General features: G+C 40.1%; 1 protein-coding gene across 12 annotated transcripts in view; it reads right to left on the bottom strand.

The window, feature by feature from the left end:
- Positions 1–1,116: 1,116 nt before the first annotated feature.
- The window catches only part of GALC (galactosylceramidase), a 60,265-nt gene continuing 38,571 nt past the window's right edge, over positions 1,117–22,810 (bottom strand). For 7 of the 12 annotated variants that reach the window (XM_078054064.1, XM_036106034.2, XM_078054068.1 and 4 more), the window contains 7 exons: positions 18,538–18,627; positions 17,425–17,511; positions 15,172–15,322; positions 13,028–13,208; positions 8,902–9,065; positions 7,417–7,493; positions 1,117–3,014 (listed from right to left, as the gene is read on the bottom strand). In XM_078054064.1, the coding sequence (XP_077910190.1) occupies positions 2,868–3,014; positions 7,417–7,493; positions 8,902–9,065; positions 13,028–13,208; positions 15,172–15,322; positions 17,425–17,511; positions 18,538–18,627 (897 nt within the window). In that variant the 3' untranslated portion in view covers positions 1,117–2,867. Of the gene's footprint in view, positions 3,015–7,416; positions 7,494–8,901; positions 9,066–11,160; positions 12,384–12,566; positions 12,737–13,027; positions 13,209–15,171; positions 15,323–17,424; positions 17,512–18,537; positions 18,628–22,810 lie in introns of those variants that run through there. The other 5 variants (XR_013440801.1, XR_013440800.1, XR_013440802.1 and 2 more) reach the window with 5 other exon arrangements.

Genomic DNA, 22,810 nt, shown 5'->3' on the forward strand with positions numbered 1-22,810 from the left:
AAAAACTGAATATCCATATAGGAAAAAAAATGAACCTCAAACCTCACCTCTCAGCATATACAAAAAGTAATGCAAAATGGTTCACAGACCTGAATATAAAAGCTAAAATATAACACTTCTAGAAGAAAACAAAGAATAAGATCCTTGTGAATTTGGGATAGACAAAGATTTCTTAGGACACCAAAAAAAAAAAAAAAAAAAACTTACTTTTATAAAAGGAAAAAAATATAAAATGCGCTTCCAAATTAAAATTTTGTATTCTTGAAAAGATACAGACTTGGAGAAAACTATTTATAAAACATCTATCTGATTTAAAAAATTTCATCAGGGGCGCCCAGGTGGCTCAGTCGGTTAAGCCTCCGACTCTTGGTATCGGCTCAGGTCATGATTTCAGGGTCATGACATCGAGCCCCACATCGGACTCCATACTCAGCACAGAGTATGCTTAGGATTCTTTACCTCTTCTTCTCCCCTCCCCCTTACTCATGTGTTCTCTTTCAAATTAATAAACAAAATCTCTTTAAAAAATGAATCTGAAATATATAAAAAAAGCTCTTACAACTCAATAATAAGACGGAAAAGCCAATTTTTTAAATGAGCAAAAGATCTGAATAGACATTTCACAAAATATATGAGTAATGACTGAGCCCATGAAAAGATGCTCAACATCTCATGTGCCTACTACACATCCACACACCTAAAATTGGAAAGAATAACAATATGAAGCATTGAAAAGAATGTGGAGCAACTGGAACTCTCAAACACTTCTGATCGGAGTGTAAAATCATACAATCATTTTGGAAAACAGTTTGGCAGTTTCTTATAAAGTTATACACTTACACATACACTTCCCAAAAGAGCCAGCAGTTTCACTCTTTGGTATTAAATGAAAACAGGGACACCTGGGTGGTGCAGTTGGTTAAGTGTCCGACTCTTGATTTCAGCTCAGGTCATGATATTGGGGTCGTGAGATCGAGCCCTGAGTCGGGCTCCAGACTCAGCGGGGAGTCTGCTTGAGATTCTCTCTTTCACTCTCCCTCTGCTCCTTCCCCTGCTCTCTCTAAAATAAATAAATCTTTAAAAAAAAGAAATGATAACATATGTCCACACAAAGACTTGTACACAAATGTTCGTAACAGATTTATTTGGAATTCCAAAAAGTGAGGGAAGAGAATGACAAATTGTGGTTTAATCATACAATGGAATATTCTTTGAAATAAGGAGCAAACCATTGATATACATAGCAACATAGACAAATCTCAAAAGCATTATGCTGAATGAAAGAAACCATTCACAAAAGAGTACATAGTGGATGACGCCACTTCTATAATGTTTTGGAACAATGAAAACTTATCAGTAGCAACAGAAATCTGAGATGGGGGCAGGTGAGAAGATATTATTGCACAGGTGCAACACGAGAACTTTCTGGGGTAATGGAAATGTTCCATAGCTTGGTTGGGGTGTTGGTTTTGTGCGTGTATCCATTTATCAAGACTCATTTAACTGTATACTTAAAATGGGAACATTTTATTGCATGTAAATTATACCACAATAAAGCTAACTTAAAAAATCTGTAGAGACCTGAAGTGGAAATCACTTAGACTTGGTTTTAATTAAAAATTTTTCTCTATAATCTGATATATTATAATATTGAGCTTTTTGTCTTTAATAGAAATACAAAACTTCATTCAGTTTAGCCTATGTTAAACCATTACAAATACCAAAATTCTAATATTAGTCCAGTGAAGTTTTGAACTTTCATTTTAGAGAATTCCAGAATTTACTTTATCGACATGAACAGTGGAGTTGTTTCTAGGAGGTCCACTAATGCCTAGATATAAATTATACTGCATGAGAAATATGCTCCCCACGCTCAAATATAAACACATTTGTACTTTCATGAGATAAATGCATCTAATCACACTGAATATTAAAGGATGATCCAATTCTATGAACTAGCAGAAGCTTAGCATGCCCCTTCTTCCACACACAAAGATAAGAGAATGCATTAGCTGTGCTAGTCCATGACCAGCGGCACACAAGAAGGCCGCGAGAGGCACCATGACATGAGACACAAGAAAATTGCTCCAGCTTCCTCTGTAGACCCACAGAAAGCACTGGCTATGTGGGATTTTCTTCCTCCTTCCAGCCACCTGGGGAAATGTTCACAGAGAGTCTTAAGGGTTACAAGACTAAAGGTTGGATTTAAAAGAATTAATAACTGCAGATAACCCAATTAATCTGCTCATATTGATTACTGCAGGACTAGCTTTAGAGGTAGTTTATTAGTGAGGCATTTCTACAATCACGACACATCCACTCATATCTATAATTCAAAAGCATCATCGTAAAAAGGAAAAGAAAAAATACTCTTTAGAGTGTTAAGATTAATGTGTTGAAGTGGTTTTCAAAAAGCAGCACTTCCAGTGTTCTTCAGCTCCCTACGGTGTGGTGTGACCTCCGGACGAGGCCATCCACTCACTCAGACACACGGTCGGTCTCTGTGATGATCGGGTCACTGCCGTCCACACGATCCCTTGCGCGTGCGATGGAGAAAGCCAGCTCAGCATCAGTGCCAAGGCTTCGAGGTGTGAACCACCCAAACCACGCCTCACAAGAGGACCGCTGCACAGCTTGAATTTTAGGGGACATATCAGGTCATGTTCAAGATTCATCGGTTTCCCTGGGCACTAGTTCTAAAAATATCTTCCAGAAGATCAAGCAAACATGTATTTCTCTCCCCATTTACTCTTCACTATTGTTAGCCTCCAAGAGGCTCATATATTGATCCATCAAAAGAACTGGCTCTCAACCAAAACCAGAAAGAAAGAAAACCCAGAGAGTGGTTCTATGGTGCCCCGTGAATATTAGCTTGTGGCTTCCACATGAAAGTTGTCAAACTGTGCAAATTCAAAGGAGTGCGTTCCAATGGCAGCCCAGCCATTCTTCGGGAAACTCACAGGGATGTTCGTCCAGACATACCTGCCGTTCAGCATGCCAGAGGAGAACCGGCCCTGGAGGAAACACAAACGCACCCCTTGAAGACGTATAAAAATGATTCTCTGAGGTCCGTTTCTTAATATGTACGGCCAATCTAGTCAGTGGAACAAACATCCTTCTCACTTCAGACCATGGCAAAACACAATTCCACAGTCTGAGCAAAAGCTGGAAACACAGGAAAAATTCTCTCAGAGGAAATTCTTATCTACATATGTAAAAAGTTTTCAAGGCACAAGGAAGACCTCAGGATTTCCTTGTACCCCACCGAGATGCTGTAAAACCAACAGAAATGCAAAACTTTCCATAGCATCATAAAGTTTTAGACAAAAGCCCACTAAAATAAACATCTGTAATTTACAAGTACTTGCATGCACACACGTTGTCTAACAGCCACCAGCTCTTTGGACGTGGCTCCTGGAGCCAGAGCATCCATTTATTGAAGTCCTTTTTGTCCCCATGTACAGAATATCACTTCAAAGTCACACGAAGAGCCCACCCTTAGGTTAGAAAAATAGTAACCATCAGTTAAACTGATGATTGGGGTGGGGGGAGATCAGGGGGTAAGAAGGAAAAATATCTATAGAAATGACTTACTGGTCACTGACAGAGAAAGATAAAAATAACTTCCTCAGACAGCTGCCATTCCTGCAGAGCCAAGTGCCCGGCATACAGCAGATAATAAACACTAGCTCTTATTATCATTATTCTAGCACGTGTATGAGCAATATTCACAGCATATCAATTGCAGCTCAACATTTTAAAGTAGCTAATTTCAAAGGGTAAAGAGCTAAAGATCCAAAGCACTAGGCTAAGGACCAAAATAAAATCTGTTTTTAAGTCACAGAATTACAATGCCATGGGCCTTAATTTCATTCTTTCATCTTATGGAGGGAGATACGGAGATGTGAGACTAAAAGTCAAAATCATAGATTCACCAGCAGAGCTAGAACCTGAATCTTAGTTGTCCAACTCCACGTTCAGGGAACTCACATTCCCACTGCCATATACGTGCGCAGCTCTCTGCAGCCCTCAAAGGGGCCAATAGGGACTATGAACACTGAGCCAATACAAGGTCACACAGCCTAGCTGCACTTCATCCCCTCCCCACGCCCGCCTGCTGGGGGCGCCCTCCAGGCTGCTCCTCACACCAGGCCAGTCACCAGCAGCGTCCTCTGCCCAGTGCTCCTCCCACCAGGCACATCTCAGCTCAAAGAGCACCAACTTCAAGAGCCCTTCCCCTGGTCTCTCCACCTAGAGAATCCAGACAGGGGAGCTACTTTGTCTCATTGTCCCATTTTTTTCTTCACAATTTGATTGACTGATTTGTTTTTTTACTGTCTTAGAACAGGAGGCAGCCATCTATGGCCCACAGGCCAGCCACCTATTTTTACAAATAAAATGTTATTGGAATCACAGCCACACACATTCATTTATGTACTGTCCGTAGTTGCTTTCTCACGACACAAGCAGAGTTGAGCAAAGTTGCACAGACCAGATGGCTCACAAAGCCTAAAATACTTTGCCAACCTGTGTCCTAGAAGAATATAGGCTCTAGGAGAGCAGGAACCTTGTGTGTCTTGTTCACTGCTGCATCCCTAGCACCTAGTAAAGGATACATACAAGGTGCTTAATAGACATGTATTGAATGAAAGAATAAAAACATTTAACCCTAAAACAACCTTACAGAAGTTATCCCCCTTTTACAGATAAGGAAACAGAAGCTCAAAGAGGTGACTAACTTGCAGGAAGTTAGCAGGTGTCAGCAAGGAAGTATGCACACAGGTCTGCCTGGTTCAAACATCCCTACTGCTGGGGCGTCTGGGTGGCTCAGTCGTTAGGCGTCTGCCTTCGGCTCAGGTCGTGATCCCGGGGTCCTGGGATCCAGCCCCGCATCGGGCTCCGTGCTTGGCGGGAAGCCTGCTTCTCCCTCTCCCACTCCCCCTGCTTGTGTTCCCTCTCTCGCTGTGTCTCTGTCAAATAAATAAATAAAACCTTAAAAAAAAAAAATCCCTACTGCTAACAACGCTCACTTCATTCCCTAAGGGAAGAGGGACAGAAAGGAAGATGGGGGCTGTTTTATATAAGGTGGTCAGGAAAGAACCTGAAGGAAGTAAGGGAGTAAACTATGTAATTCAAAGATTTTGGAAAGTCAACACACTTTAAAGTGTGAGGCTGGATAATAAAAGACAAAGCAATATAAAGAACAAAGTTCAGAAATAACCTATGCACATGTGATGATTTGTTACATCAAAAAGGTGGCCTTTAAATCATAGGCAAAAGGACAGCCTATGTAATAAATGATGATGGCTATCCATTTGTTTAAAAAAAATTATACTGGGCTCTTCCCCCTTATGATTCACAAGTAAATTCCAGATATATTAAAGACTTCAACATGGGGGCACCCGGGTGGCTCAGTCGGTTAGGCGTCTGACTCTTGATTTCACCTTAGGTCACAATCTCAGCTGGGATCTAGCCCCATGTGAGGCTCCGTGCTCAGTGGGGAGTCTGCTTGGGATTCTCTCTCTCCCTCTGCCTCTGCCCCTCCCCCCCGAAATAAATAAAATCTTTAAAAAAAAAAAAAAAGACTTCAGGGGTGCTTGGGTGGCTCAGTCGATTAAGCATCTGCCTTCAGCTCAGGTCATGATCCCAGGGTCCTGGGATCGAGCCCCACATTGGGCTCCCTGCTCAGCGGAGAGCCTGCTTCTCCCTCTCCCTGCCACTCTGCCTACTTGTGCTCTCTCTCGATCTCTCTGTCAAATAAATAAATAAAATCTTTTAAAAAAATAAAAATAAAAAAAGACTTTAACATAAAAAAATCCTAAACTTGGTTTAGTTTAGAGAACAAAAAATGTTCCTCACCTTGAGAAAGGTGAAATTCTTCTTAAATAAAACACAAAAACAATAAAAAAAAAAGTGAAATATTTGACAGAACCAAAATTTAAAACTTATATTCATGAAACATACCATAAGCAAAATTAAAATACACATGACAGGACAGAAGAAAATATCTGTGACATACGTAACAGACAACAGGTCACTACTCAGAATATATAATAAATTCATATGAATCCATCAGAAAAAGAAAACACAGTAAGAAATGAGGAAAGAATATGAACGGGTAACTTCAGAGAAGAGAGAAAAATACAAATAACCAATAAACATAAGGGGTGCAAGCTCCCTCATTATCAAGGAAATATAAATCATGTCAATTAGTTTGAAAAACAATCCTTAAAAATAGGTAGCATCAAGGGGAGCCTGGGTGGCTCAGTCGTTAAGTGTCTGACTTGGGCTCAGGTCATGATCCCAGGGTCCTGGGATCAAGCCCCGCATCGGGCTCCCTGCTCGGTGGGAGGCCTGCTTCTCCCTCTGCCACTCCCCCTGCTTGTGTTCCCTCTCTCGCTTTGTCTCTCTCTGTCAAATAAATAAATAAAATCTTTTTTTAAAAAATAGGTAGTATCAAATATTATTATAACTGCTATAAAATGGATACAGCTTGGCTAGCAATAGGGCAGGATCTGTCAAAATTCAAAATGCAATTCCATTTCTAATTATCTGCCTAGTCAAATACCAGCACATGTGTGCCCCAAGAGGCACGTAAAAGACCCTCCCCTCCACCTGCAAGTAAGGCCAGCCCAGACCACCTCCGTTTGCCATGAAAGGGAAGAACTGGGAACAAAGCTGGCCCATCGAGTGTGGCCGAGTTAAATACACAATGCCACACCCAAACCAGATGCCTGAAAAACGTGTATTGTCATTTTGGGTGGTTGGGTAAGAGATGAGAACAATTTGAAAAAGTTATCTGATTTCCATATTTAACTGCTATTCTAACCTACACCAACTTACGGAAGAACCATATTGCCAGACAGCAGCAGTGCATTACACAGAAGTTTCTACACAGCATCCCTTGGATGCATGTCCATCAATAACTCATGATCGCCCAGTGATTTTGACAAATATTTTCAGATGCCATGATCCTACAATTAATCTGGTATCTTCTTTGACAAAAGTATTCATGGAAACCAACTTCTAAAAAATTATACTTACCTCTGACAGTTACTCTCAGCCACCAAAAATAAATTTATAGGCTCCAATTTATAATCTTGGTTCAGCCAACTTGGAAAAAAATAATTCAATTATTGACTATCTACCAATTACCCCTGAGTTTAAAAAACAGAACCAAAATTTTAAAAAACTGCGGAGTGATAAAGTCAACAGCTGGTGGTTCTCATGCGGGTTTACCCTGACACACAGTATCACCCTGGGGTCTGCTGGTTTGCTGATTTCCTGGCAGATTCTCTGCCTGTTTCCTTTACTATATTTATCACACTTTTCCCCTCTCATCTGATAACAGAAAATGCCAGAAAGGCATAAGAAAAGAATATTTTACCTCCAGGCATTCCGATCAGCAATACTTACCTTAATAATTAATGTGAGTGTATACCAAGTTTTTGCTGTAACATCAACATGTCCTAAAGCATATATGATCCATCCAGCTGCAACACAAAAAGATTATCCTAACGTGATATATTTTTAAAATTGAAATTACAGAATCACATATCTCAGTTGGGGTTCTCAGGCAGCATTTCTATGTAGTAAAGTAAGCCTTAATAAAGATCTGCATTTCCAGATCTACCACTGATTTAAAACAAAACATCCTTCATTCAGGCATGCATTCCACAAGCATGTATTGGGATTCTACTCTGAGTCATATATTATATGTGAGCTCACAGGAGAACCAGTGACATAAACTTACAAACCAACCACAATATAATGTGTTAACTTCTACAGTTCAGGCATAGATTTACGCTCGATCGGATTGGATATAAAGAATAAGGAGTAGTGGTCAAAGGTCACTATAAGATTTCTAGCTGGCGTAACTGGTTACCTGGGAATAGCATGAACTGAGAATTAGAGAGAGAAAACAGTGAGTTAATTTGGGGATAGATTATATTTGAATGCCTGAAAGAAACCAGAATAAGATGTTGAGTGGGCAGTTTAAAACACAAGAACAGTGGGGACTAAAGACCTGGATGTAAATTGCTGGTTCCAGTTCTGCTAATAACTCATTTTGAGACTTTGGGCAAATCAATTAACCTCTCAATTAACCTCTCCTTTGGGAAAATCAATTGGACTGGACAATTACTGAGGAACATTCTAGATGGGTCATGCTATGATTTTGCAATCTTACTCTAGTGTCCTTATAACCCACTCTTTATTACTTGTGGAGCCCTTTCCACCTTAGGAAGAGGCAAAGAGTAGCAAACTATAGGAGAGAAGATTTTTTACAAATGCAGGGGGAAGCCAAGAGACGAGGAATCAAGAAGACGCAGCACCAATACGGTCTGTTTCCACAGAGCGGGGTGTACTAACACCAAAGTGAATTAGACAGAATTCTACATGGACACATTCTAAGCACCTATCCTGGATAAAACGCTATTGTACATAAGACAAGGGCTGTTTAAGATGAATGGAAAAAAGTCAAGCTGCTTTCAAGTTATTAACTAAGTTGGGAAACAGGATTTCTCCATTTAAAGCAGACCAATCCTTCTCCTTGTATTTCCATAAGCACACTAGCACACTCTTGCAGTCTTGCTTTTTATTAATGGGGTTTCCTGGCCATTCTCTCCCTATACGTCCACCTCACCCCAGTCTATGCAAATCCTACCCTGACAGCCTAGCTCGGCTCTACCTGAAAAAACTCTGCACCATTTCCTTTAACCAGCTGCCTCTCTAATTAACTCTCCAATTTTGAATCATTTGGTATCTGCTTCCATGTGTTGCATCTCTTCACAGTTAGACGTACAAGCCCCTTGAGGTAAAGCTCTCTCATTACACAGGAAGTGACAAGCTCACCGTGGCATATTTCATAGCGAGTCATGTGCTTCAGAAGAAGTCACTTACCTAGATCACCCGTAACTCTGTAGGTTCCATTTGCAAAAATCCAGAAGAAAACTCCTCTGGCGCCTCTAATCAAGATACCACCTTTGTTTACTCTTCCGGCAATGAACACGCCTCCCTTCTCAGGAGTCTCTATGTAAACATCACACGTTACAGTCAGATTGGACCTGCAGAATGAAACTGTTAGTTAGCGCTCTTAATTGTACTGCTCCAGATGCCGCACAAACGTGTCCCTTCACAGCCACACGCTTCCAGACTTCTAACTGAGGTGAGTATGTGATTTGCTAAGTCTGTGCTTGTAGCAGGGATGGGCTTCGAGAATCTTCAGTGATGAAAAAAAAAAAAATATCTTCATTGATGACAGTTTTAAGTTTTATGTGGCTGAAGTTAAGTCATTTCATTGCCTCTTTTAATGTTACTGGAAAATAATATTTATTGTTTTTAAGTCTCAACACATTTCTTGTCTCTCTACAATAAAACAACTTCTCATCCTAAGAATATAATGTTAAAAGAAGGCTTTTTTTTTCCCTAGGAATACATAAAAGATCCATTCAATTCAGAACAAAGAAAGTTTATTAAATTTCCATCAGCTAAGAGAAGCAGTGTAGGCAAAGCTAGGGGCCCCTAGGAGAACATAAGCTACTTTGGGGCTAATTTTTATCTTTAACCCTACCAAGACTTAAAAACTCCAGAAGAAAGATCTCAAATTATTTCTCTGCAAACACAGAGACAACTCTATATTGACTCTACAGCAGGGGTTTTCAAATTTGAACAGCACTGACATCACCTGGAGGGCTTATTAAATTCAGTCTGTTGGCCCCACCCCCCAGTGTCTGATTCAGTAGGTTTGGGATGGGGCTCTTGAATCTGCCTGTCTAACCAATTCCCGGGTGATGCTGGTGGCCCTGGTCCAGGAATCCTACTCTGAGAGCCATTTTCCCCTACGGAGCATCTCTGTCCATACAGGGACAGTAAAACCCTGCCTGCCATTACTGATTGACAGGGGTACATCAAAGGAGGGGGAAAATTCAGCCAACCAGAAACTACTAGAGCTTTAATAGTGAGCTCTGCTCCAGGCTTCTCTTATAAATGCTACTAGATGCCTTCTGCAATGATACAACCATCCCCAAACCTACATGATCTCTGAAAATAATATACCTCCTACTCAAACTCTAACTGCAAACAGGAAAGAAAGCCTGCACAAAGCCAAGTAATAAAGCGAGCAATTTACCTAAAATATAACTAAGAATGTCAAGAAATATATTTTGGAAATGGGGGGAAAAGAGACCTAGGATGATGTGGCTTTTATATTTCTCAGTTTCTTATCAGTGAATTTTGCACAATAAGATTTTACTTTGTAAAGAAAAATATAAAAAAAAGAAGTAGCTACAACAGACATGCAACAATCCGGAAAATCCACAGTGAATCATCTAATCAAAGCTGGGCTACTTTACAGGAAAATCAGATGCAAAGTTAACTAAAGCCCAATCTGTCTTGTACCTCCTCCCAAGTAGAGGGAAGTTTTCTCTCTGTAGACTGTCCCCAGCAGGAAACCATGAGGGATCAACATTGCTCCATACATCCCCTCCCTCTGTTCTGGTTCATCGGAAGTGTAAGAACTGTCAGCACCAGAAACTTACTCTATTTAGAGTCAGAGTGGGAGAAGATCTAACCTCCTTTTTTTACATCACTTTCCAGAATAAATATTCCCACATCAGAACTTGCAGGCGATTTCGAAGACAATGAATGAAACAGAATAAAAGTGTGGTCTCATCTTCCAGAGCCATAATCTCTTGGTAGTGCTGAGGACACAAAAACTGGCCACTACATTAAGTAAATTTAACCAAAAGGATGCAGAGTTTGGATGTGTGCAGTGAAAGGTAACTCTGTGATTTTGTGATTGTCCTCAGGTCCCAACCAAAGCTTACTAACAAGATGGAAGTCTTGAGTAGCTTTGGGAAAGTCTACCCTCTATAGTCCAATTACTGTGCTGGTACTTAACTAGATCTAAGGATGATCGAGAAGTCCCCCTGCAAACACATCCTAAGAACTGATGACAGTATGTGCACACTGAGAGCCGACTTTAAAATAGCACTACGGGTAAACCACCCTCATCCTCCCTCTCCTCCTCTTAGGAAGAAGACAATGATTAAACTGTGAGGTGGTAGTCCAAAGAGTATGGGCTAAGCTAAGCACCAGACAGTCCTGGCCTCTCGCCCTAGTTCTAGAACTTACAAGTATGGGATCTTGGGTAAATCTTACCCTGAAGCCTTGGTTTCCCAATCCATAAGGTGGGGAGGATGATAACTCTGCCATCGGTAGTTATGGGAGGCTCACACCCGTGTGTAGTATGATCGAGTTTTCACTCCCTCCTTTCCCTACAGTAAGGGGGGATTGCAGCCAGAAAACAGAAATGAGCATGGCACATGTGGGGATCTCTGAACAGATCCCCAAATATTGGGAAATAGCACATAATAAATAGGAAGAGCCCAAATGTGAAAGGGTCTTGGAAGTCAGGCATAGACGTGTAGATCTGACTGGGTTGCTGGAGACAGTCACTGCATATTCCTGAGCAGGCGGTTGCACAATGAAAGCAGGGCTAAGAAAGATGAAAACAGTCCCTTCTTGAAGGGCATCGCTGCTCTTTCCTCATTCTTTCTCATTCAAGCCATGTCACTCTTTCCCTCTGTCCCCGCTTCCCCCTCCCACTCCCTTACCCACTGCAGCAGTAAAGATGATCATTACTACTTAAATAATGCAAAATCTTCAAAGTTATAAAGTCGTTTGGTTACTCTTTGAATAGTGCTATCCCCTCTCTCTACTACAATTAAAGAGTCTCTCGATTTTTTAGAGTCCCAGCCAGAAATAAGAGTTTGTCAGGGAGAGCCGCTCTTCTGTAGTATTCACGAGCAAGGAGGAGAACAGTTGTTGCAGAAGGTTTTCTATGGTGGCTGGCTTCCAAACTGGTAACCAAAATAATGGGGCCCATCCCTTAGACAAGTAAACCCAGCCACCTGTCTCATAATAAGACCATAGGTAGCAAATGAAAAAACCACACATCCCACTGGCACGATCAGAAAATCCAAGGTAAAGTGTCTACTACAGAGATGTGGGATAAATGGCATTTTTGCTGTATAAAAAGACAAGCCAGCAAAGTTATCCTAAATTAGGCAAGCATTCTTCATTGTACCCATAAATCTCCATGGTACTGTATAGGTTCTGGAAACCGGGTAACTGAAAATTTCTCAAGACTTACAGCAGAGCTTAGAACTAGAATTTGGGATTTCTAATAGGGAGAAAGGCAATAGAGAAAGGATAAAGACTTTGTGCAGCATTCCACAGATAAATAAGTCAAGACTCTTTTCAGATTTACCTTCCCTGCCCGGTCCGATTTCCAAGTAATAGATACGGCTGCCTGGTGACTTCACGTTAACAGTTACTACCACTAAACCTGGAATGCTTGAGTTCTGTTTCACAGAATTATACTAGTTAAGAGAAAAAATAGAAAAGAAACACCTGAAACAGGTATAATAAGTCAGTACATGAGAATCCCACAACTGACTTAATAGGGAAGGTGAAGTTTTGGTTTGTCATTACGTTTTAAGTGTAGAATAAATACAAATTGTCTCTTGAACAAATGCCTGAAGAAAAGAGCTGAATTCACTCACCAAGTAAAAGCTGATTTGCTTTTCACTATTGCCATCTACCGTCACCCGGTAAATAGATTTTCTACGAAGGCTGAAACGGTGTAAGTCTAGAATGGATCCAGCAGGTGGCAACACCAGATCAATAAATCAACTCTCCAGCAACACCAAAAACAACACACAAATCACAAAGCCTGTTTATAAATAAATATTAAATTATAACTGGATCCAAAAGTCCTCAATTTCTATATTAAAAGCAATCTGTTCCTGCAACAATCACTATTAAACTGGGCAAATCTGAGGGAAGGACACTGAGGCGGCATAACCACGTGCTGGCTTGTGGCCATGATACTCAACAATTACCACACACCCATTTAGTTCCTGTACAAGGAAGACCATTGAAAAGTCTTCACTTCAGAATGTACCTGACAATATTACAAGGTTATTTCAGCTAGATCTACATTAAGGACACCAATTTTATATACCATTTGTAATCTCCTATAATACTGATGGTGTGGTATGCATCAGCAGCCCAAGTAATGGGCCGCTGATTGAGAACTTGGCGTAGTGTGAAGCGATGCTCTCCAGGGTCTTCAACGTTCGTAAAGTATTCAAAGACGCCAGTCTGATCAGCAAAATTCGGAGCTTCACTAAAAAATGGGTAATCTGTTCAGAACACAATTAAATTCTCTGGTTAGTATAAAATCCTCCTCTCTGATATTTTATGGCATATTTTGAAACACTTTTGAAAAGTCCTAAATAAGTAAATGATACTTATAACAAGCAGAAGTTCGGGAGTTAGGTTAATAAAGAGATTGATATTTGTATCATCATTATTACTCAATACCAACATGATCAGTTTGATAGACAGACTTTACATATTTAATCCTTGCAACTGCATAAGAGGAAAGATCATGAGTTTTAGAGAAAGGCAGACCCAAGGTTTAAATTCTAGTTCAGTCTGTCCTCCTGGCCAAGTTGTTTAACTACCCTGTGTCTCAAGTACCCTCCTTTCTAAGTGGGCATGAGGACAAGAGAATTAAATAAAAGTGTGTACATAAACCAGCACCTAGCCAGGGCTCAATAAGAGACAGTTTTCTTATTTCTAGTATCTGCCAAACGAGGTTCTCCATCCCTGGTCACAGTCATCAGCTGACAGAAGATTAGAAAAGCCTCACTATATCAACTATAGAATTTACAAATTACAAATTTTCTTCTATTTCTAAAATGAAGCAAAAGCAGTTGGGCCTAAGCTATCTATCAATCTTTTCTTTTGGTTTTATTAAATTAAATCACAGTCTTAGAATGACAAAGGCTATAGAAGAGCAATTTTAGTCATAATCTTACACCTAATTTCACACTTCAGGCTTTTCTAATGTTTTCATGTTCATCATTTGAGAAATTAAGAACCACGTAAAGGAGTGCTACGACCTGACTTAGAGTTTTTAGTTTATTTTGTAGTCAATGAAGCATTATATTTTAGATTTGAAGGTTTAGAATTGCCTTTCAGTTTCCAGGTCATAGAATAAGTAATTCTGGTATTGGGGGAACTTCCCTCTTGTTAACTAGGCCATATCCCACACAGACTCCTTTACTGAAGACAAGAGGAATTACCTTTGCCAACACCAAAGTGAGCAACAGATTGCAAAGACATTCCTGGTGGCATAATTCATGGATTCATCTAAGAGGCCACTTTAGAGAATTGCAAGAAAACAAAGCACAGAGCCCCCCTGAGGGTCCCTGTTGTCCGTGTTATGCAAATAACCGAGAGGACTCCAGTACACAGTCCAAAGGGCCTTGTACTGCAATTAACCAAGATATCCCTTCTGGGGAAAGGGAGCAGAGACCCTGCAACCGTGAGGGTGACCGGGAGGGGGTAGCAGGAGTCTCCAACCAGCCATGCTGGAAAGAGCAGCCCTGCAGACAGGAGGTTCAAGTGTGCTCTCAATGGCAGTCCCCCTCCCTGCTTCTCTCCTACAGTTGCGGATTTGAGGAGCAAAGAAGAGGGCCATCTGACCCTGTCTGTGAGATCCAGAAGCTGCACGTCTCCTGGTCAACAAGTTCTGGCACGTACTGAGTGATCTGGGGTTATACCCACAAGGACGGTGCCTTCCAACTTTTCAAGCAGTTTTCCTACATTACCTAAAATCAAAAGCTTTTCTACAGCTTTAGGACAGATCTTCCTAGAAAACCAGGAGAGTGCAAATATAAAATGCCCGGGCAGATAATGAGGTGAAGCACCCAAGGGGAGCATAACTGCCCTCAGCACACAGTCCACTAGCCCTGCAGAAAGTGAAGGACCTTGACCTCCACGCTCATGGAGGAAACCAGGAATGGCTTTCCTGAATGTGGGTAACAGGGCAGTGGCAGGGTCACAAACCTTAAGCTTCACCAAAACCAATAGCTTTCATTCTGACAATGACTTCTATCTGGCGCTGAAAAATACAGGGCTCTCAAGCTGAGAGTCTCCTTGAGGAAATACCAAAATGAGGTCTCAGTTACCACGTGGACGTTCAGAGCTCCACTTTACAGGTGTTCCATCACACACCCATCTGACAGGTAGAAATCTACCCACTACTGCTGGAAATGGAAACCACACTAGGTTTTAGTAAAAACAAACAAAACTTACCAACATCGAAATCATCTTTATAAATTCGTGGGAAGGGCTGGGACTTCGGAGGCAGCGGGTAGCTGCCCTTGCCCCCGGCTGTGAGAGTGGTGAGCGTGAAGAGCTCGTCCTCCTGCAGCTCCAGGGTGAAGGTGCCACCGCTGTCGAGAAGCTGGAGAACGAAAATGCGGAGGTCAAAGCCAGGTGCTTTGGCGCATGTCATCTGGGCAAAATCAACTTCTTGAAAAATCAACTTAAAGAAAAGCCAGACTCACTTCTGCTAAAACTTCATAACCACTCATGAAGGCCACACCCAAAATCAAGGCCTTGGGGCTCTTCTTCCTTATTTAGAAGACTTTATAAAATTATACTTTGTAGATAGGATTTTAAAAGAATTTCCCTCTGTGGAGGGAAGGAGGACTAGATGACACCAAAATTTCTATTTGTCTATTCTTTGCCATTATACTGTAAGCTCCTCAGAGCCTGTTTATGTTCAATACACATAAATAAGAGACCTGCTTATTTACTTTTTAGGACTTTACTAAGGGAGAAAAATCCATAAAATCTCACTGATGACTCAGCTGTTAATCACAGAAAACCTTTTACTATTAAGAAAAAAAAGTCCTACTTCTGACATGTTCAATATATATTTCAATTAGCAAGTTAGGTTTATGTCACATTTATGCTTTTGGCAGCTTAATCTTTTTAAGCCACTTAGCCACAAAATGAGGGGAAAAAATACATACCTCCTAGGGCTGTTGCAAGGATTAAACAACATACTGTTTATAAAGAGCTTTGCTCAGTGCATGACCTTCCCTATAGAAACACTCCCTATATCACAGCTGTTCTATGCTACATGTAGACCTCTGAAGACACTAGAATCCTCTGCATAATTAATGTAGGCATTAGATGTATGCCCATTTTAGGAAATTTGAGCAGTTTTTTTTCTACTTTGAATTCAAGGGGCTTATACCATACCTTTGCTTTAATAATAAATTATTGGTCAGATCTATGAAATACATAGCACCATATTCTGGCTCAGGTAATACCCCAAATGATATATTCCTTACAGGGAAAATTGATTTTAATGTGCTATTTCTAGCAATTTGTTGTGCAAAAAGCAGACTGCTCTTTTTTTAGAATTTAATACAGAAATGGTATTCAATCACTGATAGTGACTAGTTGATTCACAGAACATTAATAATTTCCAGGAAAAGTAGATTTGTGTCAATTAGGTGAAGTCATGTGTTCACTTGGACCAATTCACATTCTTTGAAACGTTTCCTGAGGAATGACCATGTGCTAAGAGTGATAGCAGGGACCTGGGGTAAAAAGCTAAAGAAGGCAGGGCCCCAATCCTCAAGGTGCCCAGTGTAGTGGGGAAAATGCTTAACTAGGTAAGCACCTATTCCTAGGTGGCTATGAGCTAGGACTGGTGGGGAAAGCTTCACAGGAAGCAGCACCTGAGCTGAGTCTTGAAGAACAACAAAGAGATGAAGAGAAGGCATTCTAGGGGAAGGAAGAAGCAAGTGCAAAGTCACAGAGATGAGTAAAGTGGCATGCCATGCTCTGAAAAAGACAAGAAGTTTGGTCTGTGAGGACAGGCCACATTAGTAGAAGAACATGCATCGAGAAATGAAAGCAGTCTTTTACCTCACGAGGTGGTAACGAGGGTCGTGTGCTATGCTAAGGGATGTGAATTCACAGGAAAAATCACTGAGGGACTTTGAGCAATGGATTGACAAAACTCAGATCTGCATTTTAGACACATCATTCTAGTAGCAGTGTGATGGGTGGCCAGACAGAGTCACATTAGAGGCTGGAAAAACAGGAAGTAGTTTCCAAAATCCAGGAGAGAGATAATAAGGAACTGAAATAAGCAGTAGCAGTGGGAATGGAGAATAAGGAATGTGTAAGAGAAACACGTCAGTGATAGAATGCTCTGGACTTGACCAATGGGGGTATACAAAGATAGGGTGGGTGGGAAAGACAGTCTCAGATGAAACTCGATTTTCTCACTTGGGCAGCCAAGGGCAAGGGCAAGCCAACAAACTAAATGCTAAGAGCAAACACACCTATAAACACACACACTTCTATTATGCCTTGAGGAGGATTTCTATTTTAAAAAAACAACAGCTGGGGACAACTTTAGCTCTATTATACTTCAGTCATAAAATCAATTACAAAATTAAAAACTATTAATTCATTAATCAAATGTCTGTCCTCTTTTACTATCTGCAATGCTCAAAATATAGGAATTTATTTTAAAACTACCCATAGAGAATCCAGTTGTTTAAAAAGAAATCTCGTAGATGGTTTTCCAAGCTTCGTATACCACACCTGTAGCTCTGGTATTTCACTCTGAGGAGAAAACACACAAAAAAAGTCATAGTTGAGTGGTTCATCATATCCTCTGAGGATTTCCAAAATTAGTACCAGCAAGAATGAACCATTGATAATGTGCACTCTATTCCTATTTGCCAAAAGACCCACCTCAAATCTTAAATAGTAACATTCTGAAAGTAGGAAGATATTGTTCAAGCAAATATTTTATTTCCTATAAATGCCACAGACTTTTGGCAAATGTTTAAAAAGACTGATTTTAGTGCCTTTGCTTCAAAAATACTCACTACTGTACCTGTGTAAAACCCATTTTAGGAATTTTCTAGTATTAAAAAACTATTTTTATGCAATTAGTAATCAGAAAAGGCACTGTAGGGGCGCCTGGGTGGCTCAGTCATTAAGCGTCTGCCTTCAGCTCAGGTCATGATCCCAGGGTCCTGGGATCCAGCCCCGCATCGGGCTCCCTGCTCTGCGGGAAACCTGCTTCTCCCTCTCCCACTCCCCCTGCTTGTGTTCCCTCTCTCGCTGTGTCTCTCTCTGTCAAATAGATAAATAAAATCTTTAAAAAAAATAAAAAAGTAAAGGCACTGTAGTCAGAAATTAGTAGTAGAAATTAGTAGTCAGAAAAGGCACTGGATTTTCTGTGTTCAAAACTAACAATAGGTAGAAACAGCAAGAATCTGGTGTCTTTTTACGTTGTTGGTTTTTCTGTACAGAGTACTGAAAAGATAAATGCTTGGAAGTTCCCTAGACTACGTATCTGATGCTTCTCCTACCAACAAGAACACCTTTGTTACAAACTGACTTTGGTTAAGTGTTCTTCGAAGCCCAGGAGTTTTAGCCACACGGTTTTGCCTCCTAGTGGCCTCTGTACTGTCTGACTAAGACCGGTCAGCATTTAGAAGACACCAGTGCCTGTATCCCTTTATACGCAAATACTTAATAGCCCCTAACAGAAGACTCCACTTATAAACTGCTAGCCCGTGACAAAATCTATAACTTCTCAAATGAAAACCAAAATAAAAGTCCCACATATTTACTTACAAAAGAACCTTTAAGAACAAAGGTAGCAAACTGATGTGACACATTGAAGTAGGGCAGAAACGGCCGAATACACTTAGAATGTTTATGGCTCTAGGAGAAAAAAAAAATCATGTAAGTTATCCAACTTGGATATATATCCAACTATATATCCCCAAATGATATACAAGCCGCCTTAGGAAAAGAAAATTAAACATTTAATGCCCCAAGATCAACAGAAATGGCACATATTAGGTGACAAATAAGAGTTTATTTCAAATTTTTAAAGACTTTTTTCCTAATATAACCTGCATCGAAAGTCTACTGTGGTTGCCTAGTCAAAGTAAAGTTCAATGGCATTTTGACTGAATTAAACTGAATTCATGACTAAACTACAGAGTCATTTTGTGGCACACAGATTAATTTTTATATTATAATTCTTTTCCAAGTAAAACACATCAAATAAAATGCAAATGCTTGTATGTTTTCACTGAAAAGGCATCTCATCTAAATATACCCTTCATATTCAACTAGTCAGTAAGTACATATAACAAATAGTTCTCACATTGACAACATCATTTATTACTAAATAGTCACACTATTGACTGGGATCAAAAGAATTATGAGACATAATCCCTACTTCAGGGGATACAATGATCCCAGAGCACTTAAGCAAAAGGTTCTGGGCCAGGCTTCGTGGACACTAAAAAAATTACAATTGTAGTTAGAGATTCCAATACTTCATCCTCAGTAAATGATGTACAACTAGACAGAAAATCAACAAGGATAGAGGCAATTTGCACAATGCTACCACATAGCTTGCCTGGATTGACATCTATAGATCACCTCACCCAGCAACAGCAGATGCACATTCTTTTCAAGTGCACAAGCAACATTCACCAAGGAACACTATATTCTTAGCCATAAAAGAACTTTCAATACATTCAAAAAGATTCAAATCACACAATGTATGTCCTCTGACCACAAGATAATTAAATCAGAGATAAATAATAGAAAAACCTCTAGAAAAATTCCAAAATATTTAGAAACTAAATAACAAGTTTCTAAATAATCCATGGCTCAAAGAAAAAATAGAAATAAAAAGGGAAATGAGAAAGAATTTTGAGTTGTATCAAAATAAAAATACAATGTACGATTTGTGGGATGCCACGAAAGCAGTATTTAGGAGCAAATTTATAGCACTGAACACCGATTAGAGAAGAAGGATGTGAGACTTCAGCTTCCACCTGGAGAGAGTAAGACAAGAAGAGCAAATTTAAAACCAAAAAAGCAGAATGAAAACAATAAAGATCAAAGAAGAAATCAATTAAACAAAACTCAGAAAAATGAGAGAATAATCAAGAAACCACAAGCTGATTCTTTGAGAAGATCAATAAAATTGATAAACTTCTAGCTAGACTAATCAGGAAATCAGGATAGAAGAAAGAAAACACAACTTGCCATTATCAACAGTAAGAAAGGTGACATCAGGGCGCCTGGGTGGCTCAGCTGGTTAAGCGACTGCCTTCGGCTCAGGTCATGATCCTGGAGTCCCAGGATCGAGTCCCACATCAGGCTCCCTGCTCAGCAGGGAGTCTGCTTCTCCCTCTGACCCTCCCCCCTCTCATGTGTTCTCTCTCTCTCAAATAAATAAATAAAATCTTTAAAAAAAAAAAAAAAAAAGAAAGGTGACATCAGTACAAATTATAGAGATACTAGTGGAATAATAGGGAATAACACCAATAACTTTATGTCCAGAAATGGAACAACTTGAATGAAACAGAAAAAATTCTTGAAAGACACAAACACCAGGGGCACCTGGGTGGCTCAATCAGTTATGCATCTGACTCTTGATTTCAGCTCAGGTCATGATCTCAGGGTTGTGAGACTGAGCCCCATATCAGGCTCCACACTGGGAGTAGCACCTGCTTGGGATTCTCCCTCTCCCTCTGTCCCATTCCCGCCGACCCCACTCTAAAAAAAAAAAAAAAAAAGAAAGACACAAAAACCCAAAGTTCACTGAAGAAGATATGGATAACCCAAACAGGCCCGATGGCTGTACTGGGAAATTCAGGTCGACCTTGAAGCTTTGCTCAAACATAAAGTAAGCTACTCCCAGGCTGTGCCCTGCCTACGTGAGCACTGACACGGAGCCCACGCACACACAGCCCATCGGCCAAGGCCAGGAGACTTGCCAGTTCCCAACATAAGGAAACCTCTGTACAGTCGTGAGCTGACCACTAAGGTAATGAAGCAGAGGCTTCAGTGGCCACATATAATAAAGCTGACAAAGTACAGAACTTGTTCAAGAAAGTCACTAAGCAAATAAATAGGACAACAATAAAGAGTAACAACCACAAATGCTAGACGGGAGAAATCTGACCTCCAGAGCTGCCACAATACATTATGTAATATGTCTAGTTTTCAACAAATAATTATGAGATTTGCAAAACAAAACAAACAACAACAACAAAAAAAAAAAAAACAAAACAGGAGAGTGGCCCATACACAGGAGTAAAAGCAATCAACAGAAACCATGTCTGACAAAGCTCAGGCATTACTTGCCACATATTAGACTTACTAGACAAAAGACATTAAATCGGGTATTTAAATATGTTCAAAGGAAACCACATCTAAAAAAACTAAAGCAGAGTTGTACTTCCAGAATGACGATGTGAGGAGCTCCATGAAGCTGTGCCCCTCAAAACTGGTGAAAAATATTTTTTAAAAATGGAACTGACCTAGGGTGCCTTGGTGGCTCAATCAGTTAGGCAACCAACTCTTGGTTTTGGTTCAGGTCGTGATCTCAGGGTCCTGAGATCAAGTCCCCACACTGGGCTCCATGCTTGACGCAGAGTCTGCCTGAGATTCTTTCTCTATCCCTATCCCTACCCCTCTGTTCCTCCCCCAACATCCTCTCTCTCTGTCTCAAATAAATAAATAAATATAATCTTTTAAAAAAATGGCAATGATCCTAAGGCCATGCAACAAATAAACATTTATTCAAGAAAATGTACAAAAACTCAGTAAAAAGAGCAAGAGCCTGTGGCACTTACACCACGATCTATCCATCCCCTGTCTCTCTTAGCCAAGCAGAAGAAACTGCATGCCAAGTAGGTGCAGCCAAAAACACAGGGCTCCCTCCTCCCAACTCACAGTTGAAGGCTACAGTAGTTTACTGGGAGAAGCAGGATTTCAGCATTTCTCACCACCCACCCCCTCAGATATTTGAGTCCAAGGCTAAGTAGCAGCAAGGGAGCTGAGGGCTCCCTTGCTCTGCCCAGCTCCCATTCATGTGTTCACCTTGGAATACTGAGAATACTGGAGTCCCCAACCTCCACCCATCACCCTGTGTTCCTAAATCAGAGGTGTTACTAAGAGAGAAACAAAGGACCTTCAGTAAGATTAAAAGTTGATTCATCATCAGAAACAACAAAAAGTAACACATTCAAAATGCTCAAAAAAAAAAAAAAAAAAAAAAACCCACTGTCAATCAAGAATCCTATATCCAGCAAAATTATCTTTCACAAAATGAAGGCAAAATACATTTCCACATAAACAAAAACTGAACGAATGTGTTGATACCAGACACAACTTTCATAAAATATTAAAATAAGAATTTCAAGCTGAAAGTAAAGGATCACACCCAGTAATTCAAATCCACAAACAAAAAGTATAGGCAAAGATAATTATGTAATTATAAAAGACAGTAAAAATGCCTATTTCTTCTTTCTTCCCATAAACTGATTTTTAAAAGCAACTGCATAAAATACTATGTATATAATCATACTGTTGGGCTTACAAAATATAGAAATGTGCTGTAACTGCCAACAATAGCACAAAGTAGCCAGGTGAGGAAAAAACTATTAGAATAAGGAAATGCCACCAGACAATAACTCAAATCCACAGGAATAAATAAAAACAATCAAAAATGGTAAGTAAGATTAACATAAATATTATAAATATATAATTTCTCTCCTTTATTCTCTCAAATTTTTTAAAAGACTTAAAATTATGTATTAAGCTGTAATTAAAACAGGTCTCATTAGGCTTACAATAGATAGAGGTTTGATAAATATAATAACAACAAAAAGGGGGAAAGAGAATAGAGCTATATAGGAATAATGTTTCTTTTTTTTTTAAGATTTTATTTATTTGACAGACAGCACAAGCAGGGGAAGTGAGGGGCAGAGGGAGAGGGGGATGGGGTAACTGGGTGATGGGCATCTAGGAGGGCACTTGATGTAATGAGCACTGGGTGTTATATGCAACAGATGAATCACTAAATTCTACTCCT

This window comes from Halichoerus grypus, chromosome 8, assembly GCF_964656455.1.
Source record: "Halichoerus grypus chromosome 8, mHalGry1.hap1.1, whole genome shotgun sequence".
Taxonomy (NCBI): Eukaryota; Metazoa; Chordata; class Mammalia; order Carnivora; family Phocidae; genus Halichoerus; species Halichoerus grypus.